This window comes from Mytilinidion resinicola, assembly GCF_010093595.1.
Source record: "Mytilinidion resinicola strain CBS 304.34 unplaced genomic scaffold BDZ99scaffold_13, whole genome shotgun sequence".
Classification (NCBI taxonomy): domain Eukaryota; kingdom Fungi; phylum Ascomycota; class Dothideomycetes; order Mytilinidiales; family Mytilinidiaceae; genus Mytilinidion; species Mytilinidion resinicola.
In genome coordinates, this window is record NW_022985449.1 from 420,829 (window position 1) to 437,724 (window position 16,896).

The 16,896-nt window shown below is 50.8% G+C and overlaps 6 protein-coding genes across 6 annotated transcripts; 3 read left to right on the plus strand and 3 right to left on the minus strand.

Annotated features, from left to right (window-relative positions):
- Positions 1–74: 74 nt before the first annotated feature.
- On the plus strand, positions 75–2,846 carry BDZ99DRAFT_446506 (uncharacterized protein; the record flags this gene model as incomplete). The annotated part of the gene is made up of 2 exons (XM_033717973.1): positions 75–787; positions 840–2,846. The coding sequence occupies 2 exons, from the start codon at positions 75–77 to the stop codon at positions 2,509–2,511; spliced, it is 2,385 nt and encodes a 794-aa protein (XP_033574663.1). The 3' UTR covers positions 2,512–2,846.
- Positions 2,847–3,642: 796 nt separating this feature from the next.
- Positions 3,643–5,713, plus strand: BDZ99DRAFT_446509 (MFS general substrate transporter). The gene is made up of 5 exons (XM_033717974.1): positions 3,643–4,218; positions 4,268–4,366; positions 4,419–4,620; positions 4,687–5,002; positions 5,057–5,713. Exons 1-5 carry the CDS (start codon positions 3,927–3,929, stop codon positions 5,675–5,677), a joined length of 1,530 nt encoding a protein of 509 aa, XP_033574664.1. The 5' UTR covers positions 3,643–3,926; the 3' UTR covers positions 5,678–5,713.
- Positions 5,714–6,154: 441 nt separating this feature from the next.
- On the minus strand, positions 6,155–7,884 carry BDZ99DRAFT_62950 (imidazole glycerol phosphate synthase HisHF). Its single transcript, XM_033728781.1, has 2 exons — positions 6,386–7,884; positions 6,155–6,331 (listed from the first exon to the last, which is right to left on the minus strand). Exons 1-2 carry the CDS (start codon positions 7,790–7,792, stop codon positions 6,242–6,244), a joined length of 1,497 nt encoding a protein of 498 aa, XP_033574665.1. The 5' UTR covers positions 7,793–7,884; the 3' UTR covers positions 6,155–6,241.
- A 338-nt stretch (positions 7,885–8,222) lies between these two features.
- BDZ99DRAFT_446517 (ATP-dependent RNA helicase-like protein chl1) lies at positions 8,223–11,530 on the minus strand (the record flags this gene model as incomplete). The annotated part of the gene is made up of 8 exons (XM_033717975.1): positions 8,223–9,149; positions 9,204–9,374; positions 9,430–10,134; positions 10,185–10,829; positions 10,875–11,038; positions 11,101–11,191; positions 11,352–11,356; positions 11,413–11,530. 8 exons carry the CDS (start codon positions 11,528–11,530, stop codon positions 8,433–8,435), a joined length of 2,616 nt encoding a protein of 871 aa, XP_033574666.1. The 3' UTR covers positions 8,223–8,432.
- Positions 11,531–11,835: 305 nt separating this feature from the next.
- On the plus strand, positions 11,836–13,204 carry BDZ99DRAFT_572607 (uncharacterized protein; the record flags this gene model as incomplete). The annotated part of the gene is made up of 3 exons (XM_033728215.1): positions 11,836–12,770; positions 12,818–12,891; positions 12,950–13,204. The coding sequence occupies 3 exons, from the start codon at positions 11,836–11,838 to the stop codon at positions 13,093–13,095; spliced, it is 1,155 nt and encodes a 384-aa protein (XP_033574667.1). The 3' UTR covers positions 13,096–13,204.
- Positions 13,205–14,884: 1,680 nt separating this feature from the next.
- Positions 14,885–16,092, minus strand: BDZ99DRAFT_572608 (uncharacterized protein). Its single transcript, XM_033728216.1, has 3 exons — positions 16,035–16,092; positions 15,662–15,925; positions 14,885–15,585 (listed from the first exon to the last, which is right to left on the minus strand). Exons 2-3 carry the CDS (start codon positions 15,847–15,849, stop codon positions 14,967–14,969), a joined length of 807 nt encoding a protein of 268 aa, XP_033574668.1. The 5' UTR covers positions 15,850–15,925; positions 16,035–16,092; the 3' UTR covers positions 14,885–14,966.
- Positions 16,093–16,896: the final 804 nt, after the last annotated feature.

Here is a 16,896-nt window from a genome sequence, read left to right on the forward strand (position 1 = left end):
GACGACGCGAAATCCACTTTAGCCAACACAATACAACACTGCCTGCGCATATACTCGCTGTCTCTCTAGCAATCATGGCGACGACAAACAGACGTTTGGACGAGCCGTCTGCTCTTCCAGAATCTACGCCGAACCCGATTCCCTCCTCTTCACCTGCCTTTGCGACGCCCGCACATCCCATCCTCCCCCGTCGAACAGCGCCGATTCCCGCGCCGCCCGCTTTGAAGGCTGCTCCCCCGAAGCCTACAATTCTTCCTATACTGCTTCCGCCGGCGACTCTACGGCCACTTGCATTCCGGACCTTTACGAAAAAGCATAATCTCACCCTCACCTCCTCTGCGCTTCAAGCTCTTGCAACCTTTATTGGACGGCACTGTGGGTCGGGATGGCGAGAAGAAGGCCTTGCAGAGCGCGTTTTAGAAGAGGTAGCAAAGAGCTGGAAGAAGGGCGGCGGACAAGTAATCGTCGATGGTGACGGGGCCGCTCTAAAGGCGATTCTGAAAGCCATTGAAGGGTCCATGAGTGGTGGAAGGATAGTACAGAGCAGCCATTCCGCGCTGAGCAGGCAAGGAAGTTTAGTATTTGGGCCGGATGTCAATGTGGAAGATAGTGCGGCGACAAGACCACCGTTGGGACATAATGAGAGCTTTGGAATATCCCGGCTTGAAGTCGAGGACCCTCAGGAGGAAGAAGAGGCATACAAGGACGCTCGCGACTGGATACAAGTTGTAGGGGCATTTGAGCAGCCAAGATTAGTCTACAGTGTTAACAAGAAACACTTTGAGAAGTAAATACCTCCAAGGCAGATCAAGTGCTGAACACTGGCTAACTATCTACAGAAGCACCAGCACGCCATCCCTCTTCCCTCAACCCTCGCACAAGACAGACCTCTTTCGACACCATTTTCATATTGTTCACCAACGCATACTACGAAATGATACGTTTCAAGCGCCTTCTTTCTCAGCGAATAGATCCGCGTCGTTGGCCCGTACGTCGTCACTGTCGACCTCGCAAACCACCACTATAACCCCCATTGCCAATCTGCTAGGCCGTACCGGTAGTACTCACCTCCTGTTAGGTCTTCTTACAGTGTCTCCAACAGGGACGCTTGCCCTCTCAGACCTTACAGGTTCAATAGCCTTAGACCTTCAACATGCTCGTCCAATCCCAGAAGACGGTACCTACTTCGCCCCTGGCATGATTGTCCTCGTAGACGGCACCTACGAAGAAGACTACAGCAACCCAACTTCAAATTCGGCTCTGGGTAACACCGGCGGCATAGGAGGCAACATTGGCGGTAAATTCATCGGCTTTTCAGTAGGCCATCCACCCTGCGAGCGGCGTTCTACAACCCTCGGCAGTACCTCTGATCAAGATGCAAACCAAGCTTCAACCACCACTGGCCCAGCTTTCGGTTGGACAGATTTCCTTGGACTGGGCTCAGAACGCGCAACAGGAGCACGCATGTCCCGTCTCGCCAACCGTCTATTGCCCACAACATCCACCCACAATATCGCAATAGCGTCAGACCTCCACCTAGACGTCCCGAGCACGCTCTCGTCCCTCCGCACCCTGTTGAAAACTTATACGCCTCACCCGACCGATACTCATCCAAACTATCCCCTAGCCATCGTCCTCATGGGCAACTTTTCCTCTCGCGCATCGTTAGCAGGCGTCCCCGGCGCAGGGTCCATAGAGTACAAAGAGCACTTTGACGCGCTCGCAGCCGTGCTGGCAGAGTTTCCAGAGCTAATCGCTCATACCACTCTCGTCTTAGTTCCAGGCGATAACGACGCCTGGCCCTCCGCCTTCTCTGCTGGCGCCTCGGCCCCCTTGCCAAGGAAAGCCGTCCCCACTATCTTCACAAGCAGGATACGGAGGGTCGTCGCTGAGGCAAATCGCGAAATCTGGGGAACTGGCGGTGCAAAGACGGGCGAAAAGTGGAAAGAGGGGAAGCGGAAAGAAGGCGAGGTCGTGTGGACCACCAACCCAAGTCGATTGAGCTGGTTCGGCGTCAAAGGCGAGATGGTGCTCTTCAGAGACGATGTCCTAGGTAGGCTCAGCAGAACAGCCATTCGATTCGGGAATGCCAAAGAGCAAGAGGAGCAAGTTGCGTCGCCGACAGCAGAGCCTGGGGAAGATGATACGCAGCCCATGGACCTCGATCCGCCTATACTGAGGGATCAACTAGAGCCACTGGATCCGGATACGCTCACCGCTCGCGCTTTGACCCGCACGCTACTATCGCAGTCACATCTCTCGCCGTTCCCGTTATCGACGAGGCCGCTGCACTGGGACTATGCGAGCGCGCTAAGCCTGTATCCGCTCCCGAGTGCGCTTGTAGTAGCTGATAAAGAGGCTCCAGCTTTTGTGGTTAAGTATAGCGGGTGTACTGTGATGAATCCTGGTCCGATTAGCGAGGAAGTTGGCAGAGGGAGAGGACACGGGAAGGCTAGGTGGGTGGAGTTTGATGTTGGGAGCGGGAGAGGGTTAGCCAGGAATGAGGGATAGATGAGTACGTTGCCGGCTATCTAGGACTCTCCGCAGGAGTCAGGAGTCTGGGCTTATTCGGTGTGAAAGAGGACCTGTACTAGGTGGCGCATATGACGGCATTTAGGAATGATATGGCGATGATGAGAGGGGTTCAATGTGAGTGTAATGATGTGTTGGACTGAGACTTCAACAGATATCTTCCGCAGGATGAACCAGGTATCATGAAGGTAATAATAGCTAGGCCTATTATCTATAAGCGTCCCGTAGGCTATAGAGGGCACCGCGCCTTATCTTTCCTACAGGGGTGATTTGTACAGAGGATAATGCAGCCAATTATAGATTTGGATGAAGATTTATGATGTCTCTATAAAAATCGCTAGCGAGCACGTGACAAAGGCGCCTTTCTAGGGCCTGCCAAGAGGCTTTCCGATCAGAACTTCTCGATATCACCTCCCGAAACACCACACCATCATAGCCAAGTGCTAAGACGTGAAGATTGAGGCAAGAGCTCCATCCGGAGTGCGGCCCTTGTCGCTTTTTGGTCTCCATCTTGCTCTCGTCGACTTCTTTACTCGATTTACTGCATGAGTCCATGTCTTATTCGACTTCGAATCTGACAAGTAATGACCCAACCCCAACCGAAAACATGAACTTACCACCCAGCGCGGAAGGTGAGGGTGAACAATCGCTGCACACAATTTGGGTCTTTAGTTTCCAGATGCTTATATCGCGGGAGCCTGTGTTGCCTAACAAGCTCCCGCGGAGCGTATAGGTGCAAATATTCTCTTGAAATACTATCCTGAACATCACCCCGATCGCTGATCGAATACTTCTAGATGCGTTATGTAAGTTTTCTAGGCAGGACATCGCTATCATATCATCACTTTAAGGTTACATTACTAGACGAACACCACGTGGAGTAGAGGTATGGTGCCGATCATGAAGCACGTCAGATCTGAGCAAATGTCGCGAGGCCGGTTCGGCCCTCATCCTGCCACCAACTACCAACCATACCTCGCTGCTAGAGCTCCGGGTCGTCCATCATGGCCCTTTCGGGGTTGTCTTGTATGGGGATTCTGTGGGAGATCCGGCTCCCCGGCACGTTAATGCACGCTGCCCGCTCACATTACCTTTGCACGTTGGTGCTATCAAAATTAGGGCATCTCCGCACTGCCCATCCACCAAACCGCCGTCCCGTCCGTCGGAAATACTACTACCACAAGACGGTCGGCCGGTGTGATGATGGAGCCAAGACGAGAAAAAGGCCTTACCGATCGGCAAACGTCTTGAATAGGATGCGAGCTCCCTTTGCTGTGGTGAGCAGAGAGATAGCGTGGCCATGGGCTTGAGGGTATATTACGCTGGTCCCTGACTATCTTCTTGCTCTCGTCTTGCTGCAGTGTAAAGCTTTTAGGCTTCCTTAGTTACTAATCATGGCCACGTCTATCGAAAAGGACCTGGAGATCAACCATGTCTCTCCACCACCATCCACAGCTGGCTCGTCAGACCTTGACGATGAATACGACACATTCAGGAAGGCCCAAGGCGTTGAAATAGACCCCGCTGAAGCGAAAAAAGTGCTCCGGAAAATAGACTTGCGCATTGTCCCTGTTCTTTTCATCACTTACCTTTTGCAATACCTCGATAAGAACGGAATCAACTATGCCAGTGTGTATGGCTTGCAGAAAGGGACACACTTAACAGGCAATGACTACTCATGGCTCGGTTCGTATCTTGGGCTCAATCTATGGAAGAAATACTCAGATATTCACAGGTTCTATATTCTATTTCGGGTATCTCTTCGCTCAGTACCCTGCAGGATACGCCATGCAACGTCTGCCCATCGCCAAGTTTCTTGGATTTGCAACACTGGGTATGTAAAATCCCAGAGAAGTTAATAAATGGCCTTTGCTCACACGCAGCAGGATGGGGTATCATCCTCATAACGACTCCCGCCTGCGTAAACTTTGCAGGAATTGCCGCGAACCGCTTTCTTCTTGGCGCCGTGGAGGCTACGGTCAATCCGGGATTCGTTCTAATCATGAGCATGTGGTATACGTCTGCTGAGCAGCCTCTGAGACTCGAAATCTACTACTGCACCAATGGTATTGCGACCATGTTTGGAGGGTACGCAGCATTCAACCCGCAATAGCGTCTCAAGTCACGTGCTAATCCCATATCCTTCTCATGTAGACTCATCGGATACGCTGTAGGTCATATCAGGACGGGAGTTGCTCGTTGGATGTATGTGTTCATCATCTTTGGCGCGCTCAGCATCGCGTGGGGCATCGTGTCGCTGCTCGTTCTACCTGACTTGCCATCCACCGCCAAATTTCTGACCGAACATGAGAGGGTAATCGCCGTCGATCGCGTGGCTGCCAATAGGCAGGGCGTGAAGAACCGCCACTTCAAGAAGTACCAAGCCTGGCAGACTGTGAAGGATCCAAAGACGTGGATCCTTTTCGTTATGGCAACCGGCGCGCAGATTCCAAACTCGGCCTTGACAAGCGTAAGTGAGGGCTTATGACACATTAATCACCCAAGCTAACAGAGACCTTTCCAGTTTGGTTCTATAGTAGTAGGTTCATTCGGATTCGACACTCTTGGAACCCAATACATGCAAATCCCAGGAGGCGCTGTGCAGTTCCTTTCCCTCCTCGCTGGAGGCATAATCTGCACCAAATATCCCAAAAACAGCCGCTGCATTACCATGATCTTCGCAAACACAATGTGTATCCTCGGCGCTGGACTTCTGGTCGGCCTACCTAACCACAACAAATGGGGGAGGCTTGTTGCGCTGTGGCTCTGTTACTTCCAGGGTCTGGGCTTCAGTATGAGCTTGACGATGGTGTCGTCAAATGTCGCAGGATACACGAAGAAACAGCTGACCGGCGCTGCGCTGTTCACAGGCTACTGCGTGGGCAACATCATCGGGCCACAGACGTTCAAGAGCAGCGAGAAGCCAGGGTACCATTCGGCATACATTGCTATGCTAGTTGGGTACTGTATCAAGCTTGCGATGGTAGTCGTGCTGTACATCTACATGTATTCGGTCAATAAGAAGCGGGATAGAGAGGGTGCGCATGGGATTGCGTTGACAGAAGAGCAGGAGAAGGAGGCGATTGAGCTTGGGATGCATGATGTTACGGAAATTGATAATAAGGGCTTTAGGTATATCTTGTAGACTGATAAGACTAATAAATCATACCGATTATCACTTGGCATGGATGAAAAGTTGATTAATGCCCTCGGCTATGTACTATCCAATTCACGATATTGAAGGATGCCAGACCGCGAAAGAGGTCCCCGACCATCACGAAAACACTTTTATGCGAGAGCACAATCCGGATATCAAACTTCTTCTAGATCTATTCAAGAGGAGATCGTGAAGGATGAGCTTAGCTGCATGCTGTTAGAGGGGTCGATAATTATCGGTGTGGCATCCCGCGGTCCCGTCTGAGGGGGAGTGGGATAGCGCCCACTGGCATTCGAGGAATAACGTGGAGGTGAGGGGAGCGAGGTCTAGGAAGGAGGCTGGGTAGTTTGAGAGTGATGATGATGGGTCGAGGGACATTGGACGGTGGCTGGGGTTTCCGCTCGTATGAGGTGCCCCTACGTACTCAAAATGAGCCAAACAGAATGTGAAGTTCCGTGCACTTCAAACTAAACGTATTGAAAATACTGTTAGAGAGTGCATCGCTTAGGTCCAGACTATTTCGAAGTATGACTAGGATTGATTGATTGAAGCTCATATAGCCTCCTCGAATTGCCGTACCAAGAGGCCCTTGTTTTGCAGGAAGTCTTTCACCTGCTTGACGGTGTATTCTTGACGGTGAAACTGCAAAGCTATTAGCACTCATGTCACATCTCGCAGACACGAACCTGCACTTACCATGCCAGCACCTAGAGCTGCATCCGTCGACGTTTTCTCAAAGACCTCCTCAAAATGTCCCGGATTGCCGGCTCCACTACTCGCAATCACCGGGATGCTAATGGCCTCCTTAACGTCGTTAATGAGCTCCAAATCAAACCCGCTATTTGTGCCGTCTTTATCAATGCAGTTAAGAAGGATTTCTCCTGCGCCCATGGCTTCAACCGCAGTGACGAGCTGCCGCACGTCGAAATCGCGCCCTTCTCTTCCCCCTTTGATGGTGCACTGATACCAGCAGTACTCCTCACCGTTGGGACCTGGTGTAGAAGTCTTGATGGTGTGATGAGGTGTCACCGACGGTGAGGAGACGTATACTCGTCTTGGGTCAACGCTGATGACGACGGCCTGGTTCCCGTACGCGGAAGAGATGCTTTCGATGGCGGTTTTACCCGTCAGTTTCTTGCCTGCCGCGTAGTAGGCTTCCGCTGCAGTCACAGCATCAGATCCAATACTCACTTTGTCCGCACCCGACTTGAAGTACATGGTCGCGATATCGAGGGCCGATATAGCAGTGCCATCCGTGTCTACAGTATCCCGAATACCACCACCAATCGTCAGGGGCACAAAGACGGTCTCCGAAGTTCTCCTCAAGATCTCCAGCATTGGGGTATCTGCAACGGGGCAATTCCTGAAGGACGTTATGTTGAGGAAAGTGACTTCATCTGCTCCCTGCTCGTAGTATTTCCGTGCCATGTCGACCGGTTTGCCTAGATTTCGCACCGCGCCACCGGAAGAGATGCCATCCTTCTCTCGCACGTCATATTGGTCGCCCTTTGTGACAACCAGGTCGCCCTGGTCATTCGTCCGGACGTCGAGGCATGCGATAACTCTTCGTGTCAGACCCTCCTTCGTCGACGCCGCCGAAGGGACTTCTGGCAGTTTTTCCCACTTCTTCCCATCCAAGAACGCCTTTATCACCCTCAATCCAGCCGCACCACTCTTTTCAGGATGGAACTGTGTCGCGAACACATTGTCCCTCGCAACCGCACCAACAAACTCTTCCTCTCCATACCGTGCCGTCGCAACCGACCAACCCGCCTTCTCAAGCTCCCCTTCCCGGTATGGCGCAGCATACGAATGGACGTAATAGTACTTGCTGCTCGGCCTCAGCCCATACAGGCTCTCCTCCGCCACCTTTCCCTTCCCCGACGTATTCGCTGAATTCCACCCAATCTGCGGCACGCTCTTATCCCCATCCTGAAACTTCTTCAACTGCTCCGGTATCAGTCCTAGCCCCGGCACCCTTGGGTCCTCCTCTGAGCCCTCAAACAATGCCTGCAGCCCTACACAGATGCCCATGAACGGCTTCCCCGCCTTGATGTACTTTTGTATCGGTTCGACATAGCCAGCGCTTGCGAGCTGCGTCATGCAATGGCCAAAATGACCGACGCCGGGGATGACGAGTCTCTGGAGGCCTATGTATCAGCGCAAGGCCGGAATGAGCGAATTGGTCTGCAATTGGGGCGAAGGAGCGCGTGAGTGTACCTCAGCTTTGGAAATGTCGGCGGGAGAGGTGACCCATTCCACTGTGTAGCCGATCTTTTCAATGGCGTTCACGAGGGAGCGGATGTTTCCTGCGACGTAGTCAAGGAGGTGGACGGTCGGCATTTTGGGGGGAGGTAATTGTTGTCGGGATGAAAGTTTTGAAGGTTGAGGGTTGAGTCAACGGCATAACTTTTTGTACCACCCCTCCAAGCCACCGCCTCCGATTGCGGAGTATACATATATTCAGCCAATTAACATGATGTATTCAAATCACATTCATTTCGACTTCAAAAGGAGACTTAATGTGAAATATGTTGCTAATCTCAGGTTCTAAATTGTGATGAGTTGCAGTCAGGTTGATTCTATTTTTCTAGATCATAACTCGAACTCTGTAGGTAGCCTTCGCCGAGACCGCTAATACTCCAAACAACCCCAAGCTACAAAAATGCAATTGTCGGGACCATATCGTCCCTCTCCGTGTAGGGCAGTCACCGGTAAAACTCCGTAGTCGAAAGCCCATCGCTCATTTCTGCGACTCGAAGAATCGATCAAGTTTTCCGGTCAACTCACCCATCGGAGTAGTCAGTAACAGACTCCCTCGAATCCATCCCGGCAGCTTCGACTGTATGCGCTTCTCTCCGTACCGCCGGTCCAACATCAGAATTACAGCATAGTCACCGAGATGCCTGATTGCTCGTCCTACGCACTGATTGACAGCCCTCATGCAGATATTCTCGTAGAACTCCCGCACTGCGACATCTCCATTCTGTCCCCAGCTTGCTGCTTTGCTCTTGATGTAAGCCATCTTGGCCTTCCATTCGGCGGTATGAGGATTAGGGAACGGTAGGCCGACTACGACGACGCCACGGCCGAGCGCATCGCTGAAGTTGATGCCTTCGGAAAGACTTCCACCGATGACGGAGAGAAGAAGCGCGCCGCGACCGTTACCAGCTGCGACGGCGTTACTGTAGGCAGATAGAACAGAATCAACAGTTGCATTTTGGACCACCGTAGGCTTTGAAGCTGAGTGAGTCTGGCTTCGCTGTTCCATAAATACAGGCTTCGTAGCGTCTAGCGCATTCCAGATAAAGGACGATTCGGAGCCTGGTTTCGAAGGTTGTTTCAGACGTTTCCACGCCGCAACACATTTATCGAGGTAAGCGTAGCTAGGGAAGAAGACAACGACGCCATCGGGTATATGTTGGATGAAGGAAAGAAGGGAGAGGCCCAAGTTGAGTAGCTAGGTAGGTATTCCCGTTAGCTTACTCAGGGAATCGTTTTCTGGAGAACATACCGTCTTGTCCGACTCGCGTTTCCCAAAAGTGAAGTCGAATGGTGAATTTTCCGGGCCATAAATAATAGGACATGCTAGAAGCTGAGACGGAGGAATGACATGGCCGCAAGAAAGAGTCATGACCCTCGACGGGTCTACGTAAGAAAAGAGTTGCCTCGAGTAATCTTCCATCTAGCAACCAGTTAGGATGGAGTCTATTACTACCATTGAGAACCTAGGTACGTACCGGAGACATTGTGCCGCCTGCAAGAATGACAGCTCTGGCTTCATCCACGATCTCCTTGAAGTGCATTGTCGGATCAAGAAGCATGTACTTGAGACTAACCGAGTCGGGTGAAGCCTCCTTCGAAAAGAAAAACTGACCCTCTTTGGAGGGGTTCGTCAAAACCAGAAAAAAGTTCTGGAGGTGTGTCAGAGTAGGAACTGCATCCTTTGTTCCTGGGAGATGATTGGTGGAGGGCTGTGCTTGTTTGTCTCCGGCTGGCTCTTGATGCGTCTCCACATGCGCAATGTAACCATCAACCTTCCGGGCTAGTTTGCTCTCTTGTAGATAGTGTGTGAGCTTGAAGAGATCAATCTGATCAACGCCCTTCCCCGCCATCAAGTCTCCGATATTGGCTATTCCATCAAGCTCTGCATTGGCGTTCTTTCCGAGGAGATAGTGGATCAAAGAGTCTAGTAATCGGACTGTCTGCGTGACATAGACCCGGTTTTTTCCTCTCAATTTATTTTGGAATTTGCGTAGGTAGACCGTAAGCTGTTCTCTCGACCGTCGGAGTTGCGCAAGCGAAACCGTGATGGAGTTGATTGCGGCAACAGCATCCATCAGATTATGCGCTTCGTCTATGATGATCACGTGTCCGGCCAAAGAGATATCCAGAGCTTCGCGAGCCGACTTTTGTAAGAGAAGTGGATATGGCAAAGTTACAATCTGTGGGTATTTAGCGTTTCAATTTAGCGGGTGTGCTGGGAACGTTTTACTTCACATGGCTTTATGGCGGGTCTCGAAGCATAGTATGGGCAAATACCTAGCTTCTTGCCTAGAACTCCAAGATCCTCAATATCTCGTATCTTCGCTAGAGCATGGTCTCGAAAGTCGTTGACGACTGCCTCTGTTTCTTTGGTTGGGAGAAAAGAGCACTTGCGTTCAGCCGACACCCCCGACTTTTGTAGATCTAGACATCGCTCGTTGATAGCTATGGCACTGCCGAGGTTTTTCACCTTCGGGTTGATGCAGAGGTTCTTCCGAGAGCCCAGTGTAAGATGCTTGAACTCCTCCGACAATATTGATGGATTATCGCCGCTATGATTGGTTACAAGTCCATCGTCTGGGTCTATAGCTGGGGGCATCTTGACGCGCTTTAGCTCACTTGAAAACTGAGTAAGCTGTGAATGTGTCCTGGAACAATAGAAGATCTTGAGCTCGTCAGGAAAGTCGTCCGTTGCATTATCCTGGTCACGAAGGGAAGGATTTATCTGCTCCAGGAGAGCACGTGTCTCTGCCGATAGTCCAGTATAGTGAGAGTCATCGTGGAACTTTGTGTTCGATTCCTCTTCACTTTCATAGTCGTCGAGAAGAAACTGCGCTTCGCCGGCATCTTCGTCAGTGGCGGTGGCTGCTACTTTCTAGATACATTAGGACCGCAGATACGTAGAGACTGGTGAACGTACTTGTCGCTTAGCGTGCGGCTCCCCTTTCTTGTACTTCTCCTTGGTCTTCTTCTCTCTAGCACGTATCTTTTCGAGCCGGCTTTCAAAGTCCGCCCGGTGGCGGAGTGCGGCTTGCTTCTTCTCCCGCCGAGCATACTCATTCATCCACTCAGGCTCATCATCATCTAAACCGTGTCAATTGTCAGTATTCCACCGCTGTATCATTGAAGAGATTAGGAGGACCTACCTTCGATCTCGTTCAAGCCTTCTTGAAACGTTTTCCGTTTGTGATCTCGAAGCCACGTCAAGGAACCGCAAATAAGGCTCAAGGATTTACCCTAATGAGGACTTAGCACTAGGCAAGAAAGGAGGGGTCTGGCAGGTGGGTAAAGAGGAAGGTTTTGTCGGTTTGTAGGCATAGTGCTGATTGACGTAGTGAGTCGGACGAGCAATGAACAAACGAAAAGACAGTGATAGCTAGAGCTGAATATAGCTTACCGTCCCTAAGTCAAACTTTAGTAATTGAACATTCTGTGATATCTCTTACCGACCTACGTACCAGTAGGCGACTCAAATATACCGACTTTGCCACTCTCTATACAATCATACAGTGCGTTCATGAACTCATTCTGGATCTCATACGGCTGGTACGGGTGATGGAAGTCCCGTTGAGCCATCTTTCGCTGATCGAGTGTTCGCAGTGTTGATATCCATGGTGCCCCGTAGAAAGAAAGTCGGAGAGCGCGCGGGCACGCGTCGATTGTCGCGCTAGTCCCAAATGGAATTAGCGCAACTAGGTAGGTATATTTACAGCGTCAACTTCCCTCCACTCCCTCATCTACTGGCTGTCACGTCTAGACCAGCAGAGCTTCGTTGGTTGCTGTGCATACCAGTCTGTCGCGAAGTACTTGTACTGCGTCTGCGTCTCCTCCTAATCAGACACAATTAACCTCCAGAGAGTCGTTAACGCAGCAAAGCACTAATGGTAGACGAAGGCAGCATACCACATGATTCGATGGATTCCGACGATTCCGAACAACGTAAGCTATCGTACAAGAAGTACCAACAGGGGTGTAGAGAACGGCAGAAGAGGAATGCTGCACAGGATCCGAAGTATCGAGAAGCCCTCACTATGCAACGGAAGTCATACCAGCTGAGGTACAAGGAAGAAAAAAAAGAGAACGCCGAATACGACCGCAAATTCCGAGCCAACGTCACATCGCTTCTAAAGAGAATTGTTCAGAAAGGCCAAAAAGATCGCGATTGGGCGAATTGGCGGACGCTATCCGATGAGACGATCCATGACGAGCCAGAATGTCAATACACATACGCCGATGAGGTTTCGGAACAGCTCGCTGTCCACGACGGCTTTGGTTGTGTAGAGGACGCCATGGCTGCAGCCGCCGACTGGATGATCGAGTACTTCGATTCGCCGCTACCAGGATGCCTTCCTGGGATCTCCGTCAAACTCTACCCCAAGAGTCGCCCAAAAGGCTCGCAGTGCCTTGAACTCGATCTTCCTTGGTTTGCCGAGATAATGGGCAGGCATCCACTAAATGTCGACGATGCCACCAAGCACGCAGAGCGATTAACTAATGTCGCGTTGGGAAAGGATGACTCCGCTCGCAAAGTACTTCGAGAAGAAGCCGTGGAACTGATCGAGGCAGCTCCCAACATGCTGTACTGCAAAGCTACCTTCCTCTATGTTAGTCTTTTCTGCAATCCACCAAAGCTCAAGGACATAGCCACCACCTTAGGCGGCGATATCTTAACCAGGCCACTCTATAGCCGGAAGAGCACGGCATTGCGTGAGCTCATCAGAGAGTTCGGCGGAGACTATGACAGCGATCTCGCGATGCTAAACAACATGATACGGCTATTTGCGGGGCAAGTATTGCCGGAAAGGTCGACAGCAGGGTTCGTATTCCCCTATTCTTGCCAGACGTTTTGCTGATAACTTCTAGAAGTAGGGGGAAACAGGGGAGCACTTCCGAAGATCCTTCAATCCCAAGGACTGGCTTAAGGGTCACTAGGCAAGGTGCGATGAAGACTGCGAATCTGCTGCCATGTTCCGCCAGCTAACTCCCCCTTGATAGGATCGTCGAACACACAAAACGCGGCCTTTTCGCACGCAAACTCGGCAGACGATCTAGACGACGCCACCGATGAAGAAGACTGGGCTGCTATCGGCCCTAAAGCTCTAATGCAAGGCGTCGATGCTGGCTCTTCGACAAAGCGTTGATCCGGTTGAAGGTGGCAACAAGCAGGTTGATCTGGTGCACTGGTGTCGGCTCAATGAGCTAATTCAAGGGTCCTTTCAAAGAGAGTAGTAGAATCTAAAACACAATTCCAATGATAATTTCAAATCATGTAGATCTCTCTTTTCCCTTGACTACTCTTTGCCACTGCCTGCAATCCTCCAATTCATCAATCAGAATTGTGAGAGGACGGAACAATCTTCAAGGCGTGAATTAGGCGTAGCAGATAGGTAAGTATCTCCGACGTTAGAGCCATTATCTGGAGCCCTCCCATGTATCGTCAGAAAGTCAGGACTGGATGTGATAATCTCCGCGTCATGAACTAGACGTCGCAAGAAGCTAGGCACTCAGAATGCCATCGCTACCGTCTGAGGTCCCCCAGCTCATTATCAAAAGTAGGGAGTCGATACAACCGTCAAGAATTGCACGTTGCGTATCAACAAGTACTCAGGACTCTATTATTACCGCCTGAAGTCCCGCAGCTCATTATTGGAAATCAGGACTCGATGTTACAATGTCCACGTTGCGAATTGCACGTCTAGAGGCAACAAGCGTTTGACACACGGACGCTGCTGTCCGAAGCGCTCTAACTTTTCATCCAGAATCGGGATGCGATGTCACAGAGTTCACGGCCTGAATTGGACGCCGCAAAACACCAAGCATCTTGGACACCGGAACCATCGCTTGGGGTCCTCCGGCTCATCATCAGGAACCAGGGCTCGATGTCAAGATCTGCACATCGCAAATCGCAAATCGTTAGCTAGCAAGTACTCGGGCCCCCCTGCGGAACTTTACATCCTATTCGGGATATTACAATTACGTAGGGGCACCTCATGCACTGCTATACAAGCGGAAAACCACCGGACCTACAGTACGTCCAATTTCAAGTGTATAGAATTTTACATCCTGTTTATACTATTTTAAGCACGTAGTGGCACCTCATGCACTTTTATACAAGCGAAGAACCACCGTATTTTCAGTACGTCCAATCTGAAGTGTACGGAACTTTACATCCCGTTCAGCTTATTTTGAGAGTACGTAGGGGCACCTCATGCACTGCCATATGAGCGGAAAACCACCGTATCTTTAGTAGATCCAATTTGAAGTGTCCGAAAACTTTACAACCTGTTCGGCTCATTTTGGTACATAGGGGCACCTCATGCAGTGGTGACCAAGTAGCAAATAACACGGCGAAACACTGAAAATTGAAAGACTAAGCATTGAACATACGAACTCATCTAATTTAGAGCTTCAAGATCTTTACATCCTGTTCGGCCTACTTTTGAGTATATAGAGGCACCTCACGCACTACTATACGGGCAGAAGACTGCTGTATTTTCAGCACATCTAATTTGAAGTATACCAAACTTGACATCCTGTTCGGCTTGTTTTGAGTACGTAAGGGCACCTCATGCACTTTCGTACAGGTGGAATACCACCATGTTTCCAGTACTTCCAATTTGAAGTGTACCGAACTTGACATCCTGTTCGGCTCATTTTTCAGTGTGTAGGGGCACCTCATGCAGTCGTGAGCGAGTCGCAAATCACAAGACAAGACGCTGCAAATTTAACTGTGCAGTGTGCTAATAGGAAGCGGGGTCAGCGGATTTCCTATCTGCGTACACCGTGTTGACGCCGTCTGAGGTGTCCTAGCAAGGCTAACGTGAACGTACAAACTGTCTCATTCAACCTTTCCAAAACGTGTTGAGGCAAGCCATACAGCGGTAAACCACTGTGAAAGAGAGTACATCACGGCAAAGCACGAGCTTGTTAGGGCTAGAAAGAGGTTCTGTTGACCAGTACTACGTAGGGTAAAGGGGGAGAGCTATAGGTAATTCAAACAAGAGCTAACACTTCATGCCTCGTAGGCCTCTTGATCTTGCACACCGGCTCCACCCAGTTCCGCCGCAAGAGTGATAAGAAGCAGAACAGCGAACCTTGCCAACTCAATGAGGTATCCCAGAACGATGACACGGATGACCTTGTCGACCTCAACGACCATATAGCTGGACCCATCCAAGCCGTGCACAGTAGCGAGTGGAATGAACCACACAAAGGTCAGAACAAACCAGACCACCATCAAGCAGCTAATAACGGCGAGGACAACAAGGTGGTATATTTGCGCGGTTCCTTTCGGGCGCTGCGCGATGAGGCCGTAGAAAGAAAGTCCAATAGTCAGGCAGACGGCGAATCCGTAGAGGGCGTAGGTGGCTCGGAAGAGGTCGATACTGGTTGTAAACCAGCGGCTGATAACCCACGCTAACATGAGTGCCCAAACAATGACAAAAGTGACCCCTTGTACAATAATGGCCAGGATAGGGAGCCGGCCCAGGTGGTGAGGAAGTAGCAGCAGGGCGGCGAGGAGCAATGCGTCTCCAATAACAGCTAGGACGCTTTCGGCGATCAGTAGCGCGGGTAAGAGGTTGTTGGAGCATGCTACATGCACCTCAGTGGCTAACGCCAAGATGTTGGAACTGCAGCGTCGTTAGTCGTCAACTGTGTACTTCTTTTCCGCTGTCTGAGGTGCCCCAGCGGGCTCAGCCGACTTACATGCAGTAGAACACCATTGCCAGTGTTGCAACAGTAACAAGCAGAACGGAAATCATGGCTTTCTTCCTAAAGGTCCTAATGGCAACGATGATGGCCGCCGCAATCGCAATCAAATAGGCGATAATGAAGAGGGTGTGGCAGGCGGCAATTGCCCGGCCGAGTGGACCAAACACGCAATATAATCCCATGGTGGATAGCGATGAGGTAGGAGTCGATTTCTTGGTGGAAGAGCGTCGTGGGGGTGAGAATCGAATGGATGTTTGACTGAAGAGTGAGAGTTGAGTGGATGTTTGAGTGAAGTGGATGTTTGGAGGAAGAGGAGAAGAAGGCCGGGCAGGCAGACTTTTATATTCTTGCAGGTGCCCTTTCTCACCTTGAAACGCGCAGTCACGCGGGCTCGTCTTGAGGCAGGTGGCCACCTCTGACAGCGTAACAGCGGTGTACGCAGATTGGAAGTTGCCCCCGGTTTCTATCAGTACGTTGGAGCCCCACAGACAGTGGCAAGGCACTGTACATCTCCTGCACTGCTTGATTGCATTGTCTTGTTTGTAAATTGCACTCGTCCACGACTGCATTGGGCGCCCCTATGTACTCGAAATGGGCTGAACAGGATGTAAAGTTCCGTACACCTCGAATTGGACGTGCTACAAACCCGGTGGGTTTGCACCCGTATGAGGTCTCCCAGCATATTCGAACCAATCGGAACGAGATGTGAAGATCTTGGAGCTCTAGATCAAACGTATTTTGTAGACAAGTTGAATATCCACGAGCACACCTTTTCATCACTGCTTGTGGTGCCCCAGCTCATTGTCAGGAATTCAAATTCAATCCAAGTTGAGCGTTTTGGACAGCTGGTAAACTCGCTGGGCCACCTCAGACCGTAGTGAAAAGGTGTACGCAGATGGAAAGGACGGTAGGCATGGTTGGAAGAATGGACGAAGTCTGCGCAGCCCGAAGTTCCCGGTCCCCGTATTCTGCACTAGCTTGACATCGCTTGGGGCCCCCTGGCACGTTATTAAGAATTGGAAAACAGCAGGTCTTACAAGTCTAATAGCTCTTCGGGCCACCTCGGACGGGATTAAAAGAGACTGCCACTTTACATACCTACCCTCCGCATATCCGCCGCGTGTCACAAAAATCCGAGTAACGCAGTCAGATCTGGAAATCGTTGCAATTAAAGGGGAGATGAAGCGTCTAGACGATGCGCTGACGAGCTCCTTAACGCGTCGGGCTGT

Excerpts from the sequence above, each read along its gene's own strand:
- BDZ99DRAFT_62950 (XM_033728781.1), bottom strand. The coding sequence starts at position 7,792 with ATGACGCAGCTCGCAAGCGCTGGCTATGTCGAACCGATACAAAAGTAC. Across the intron at positions 6,332-6,385 it reads CAGCTCTAGGTGCTGGCATG|TTTCACCGTCAAGAATACAC; the intron begins GTAAGTGCAGGT and ends ATAGCTTTGCAG.
- BDZ99DRAFT_572608 (XM_033728216.1), bottom strand. The coding sequence starts at position 15,849 with ATGGGATTATATTGCGTGTTTGGTCCACTCGGCCGGGCAATTGCCGCC. Across the intron at positions 15,586-15,661 it reads GCAATGGTGTTCTACTGCAT|TTCCAACATCTTGGCGTTAG; the intron begins GTAAGTCGGCTG and ends ACGACGCTGCAG.
- BDZ99DRAFT_446509 (XM_033717974.1), top strand. The coding sequence starts at position 3,927 with ATGGCCACGTCTATCGAAAAGGACCTGGAGATCAACCATGTCTCTCCA. Across the intron at positions 4,219-4,267 it reads CAATGACTACTCATGGCTCG|GTTCTATATTCTATTTCGGG; the intron begins GTTCGTATCTTG and ends AGATATTCACAG. Across the intron at positions 4,621-4,686 it reads ATTGCGACCATGTTTGGAGG|ACTCATCGGATACGCTGTAG; the intron begins GTACGCAGCATT and ends CTTCTCATGTAG.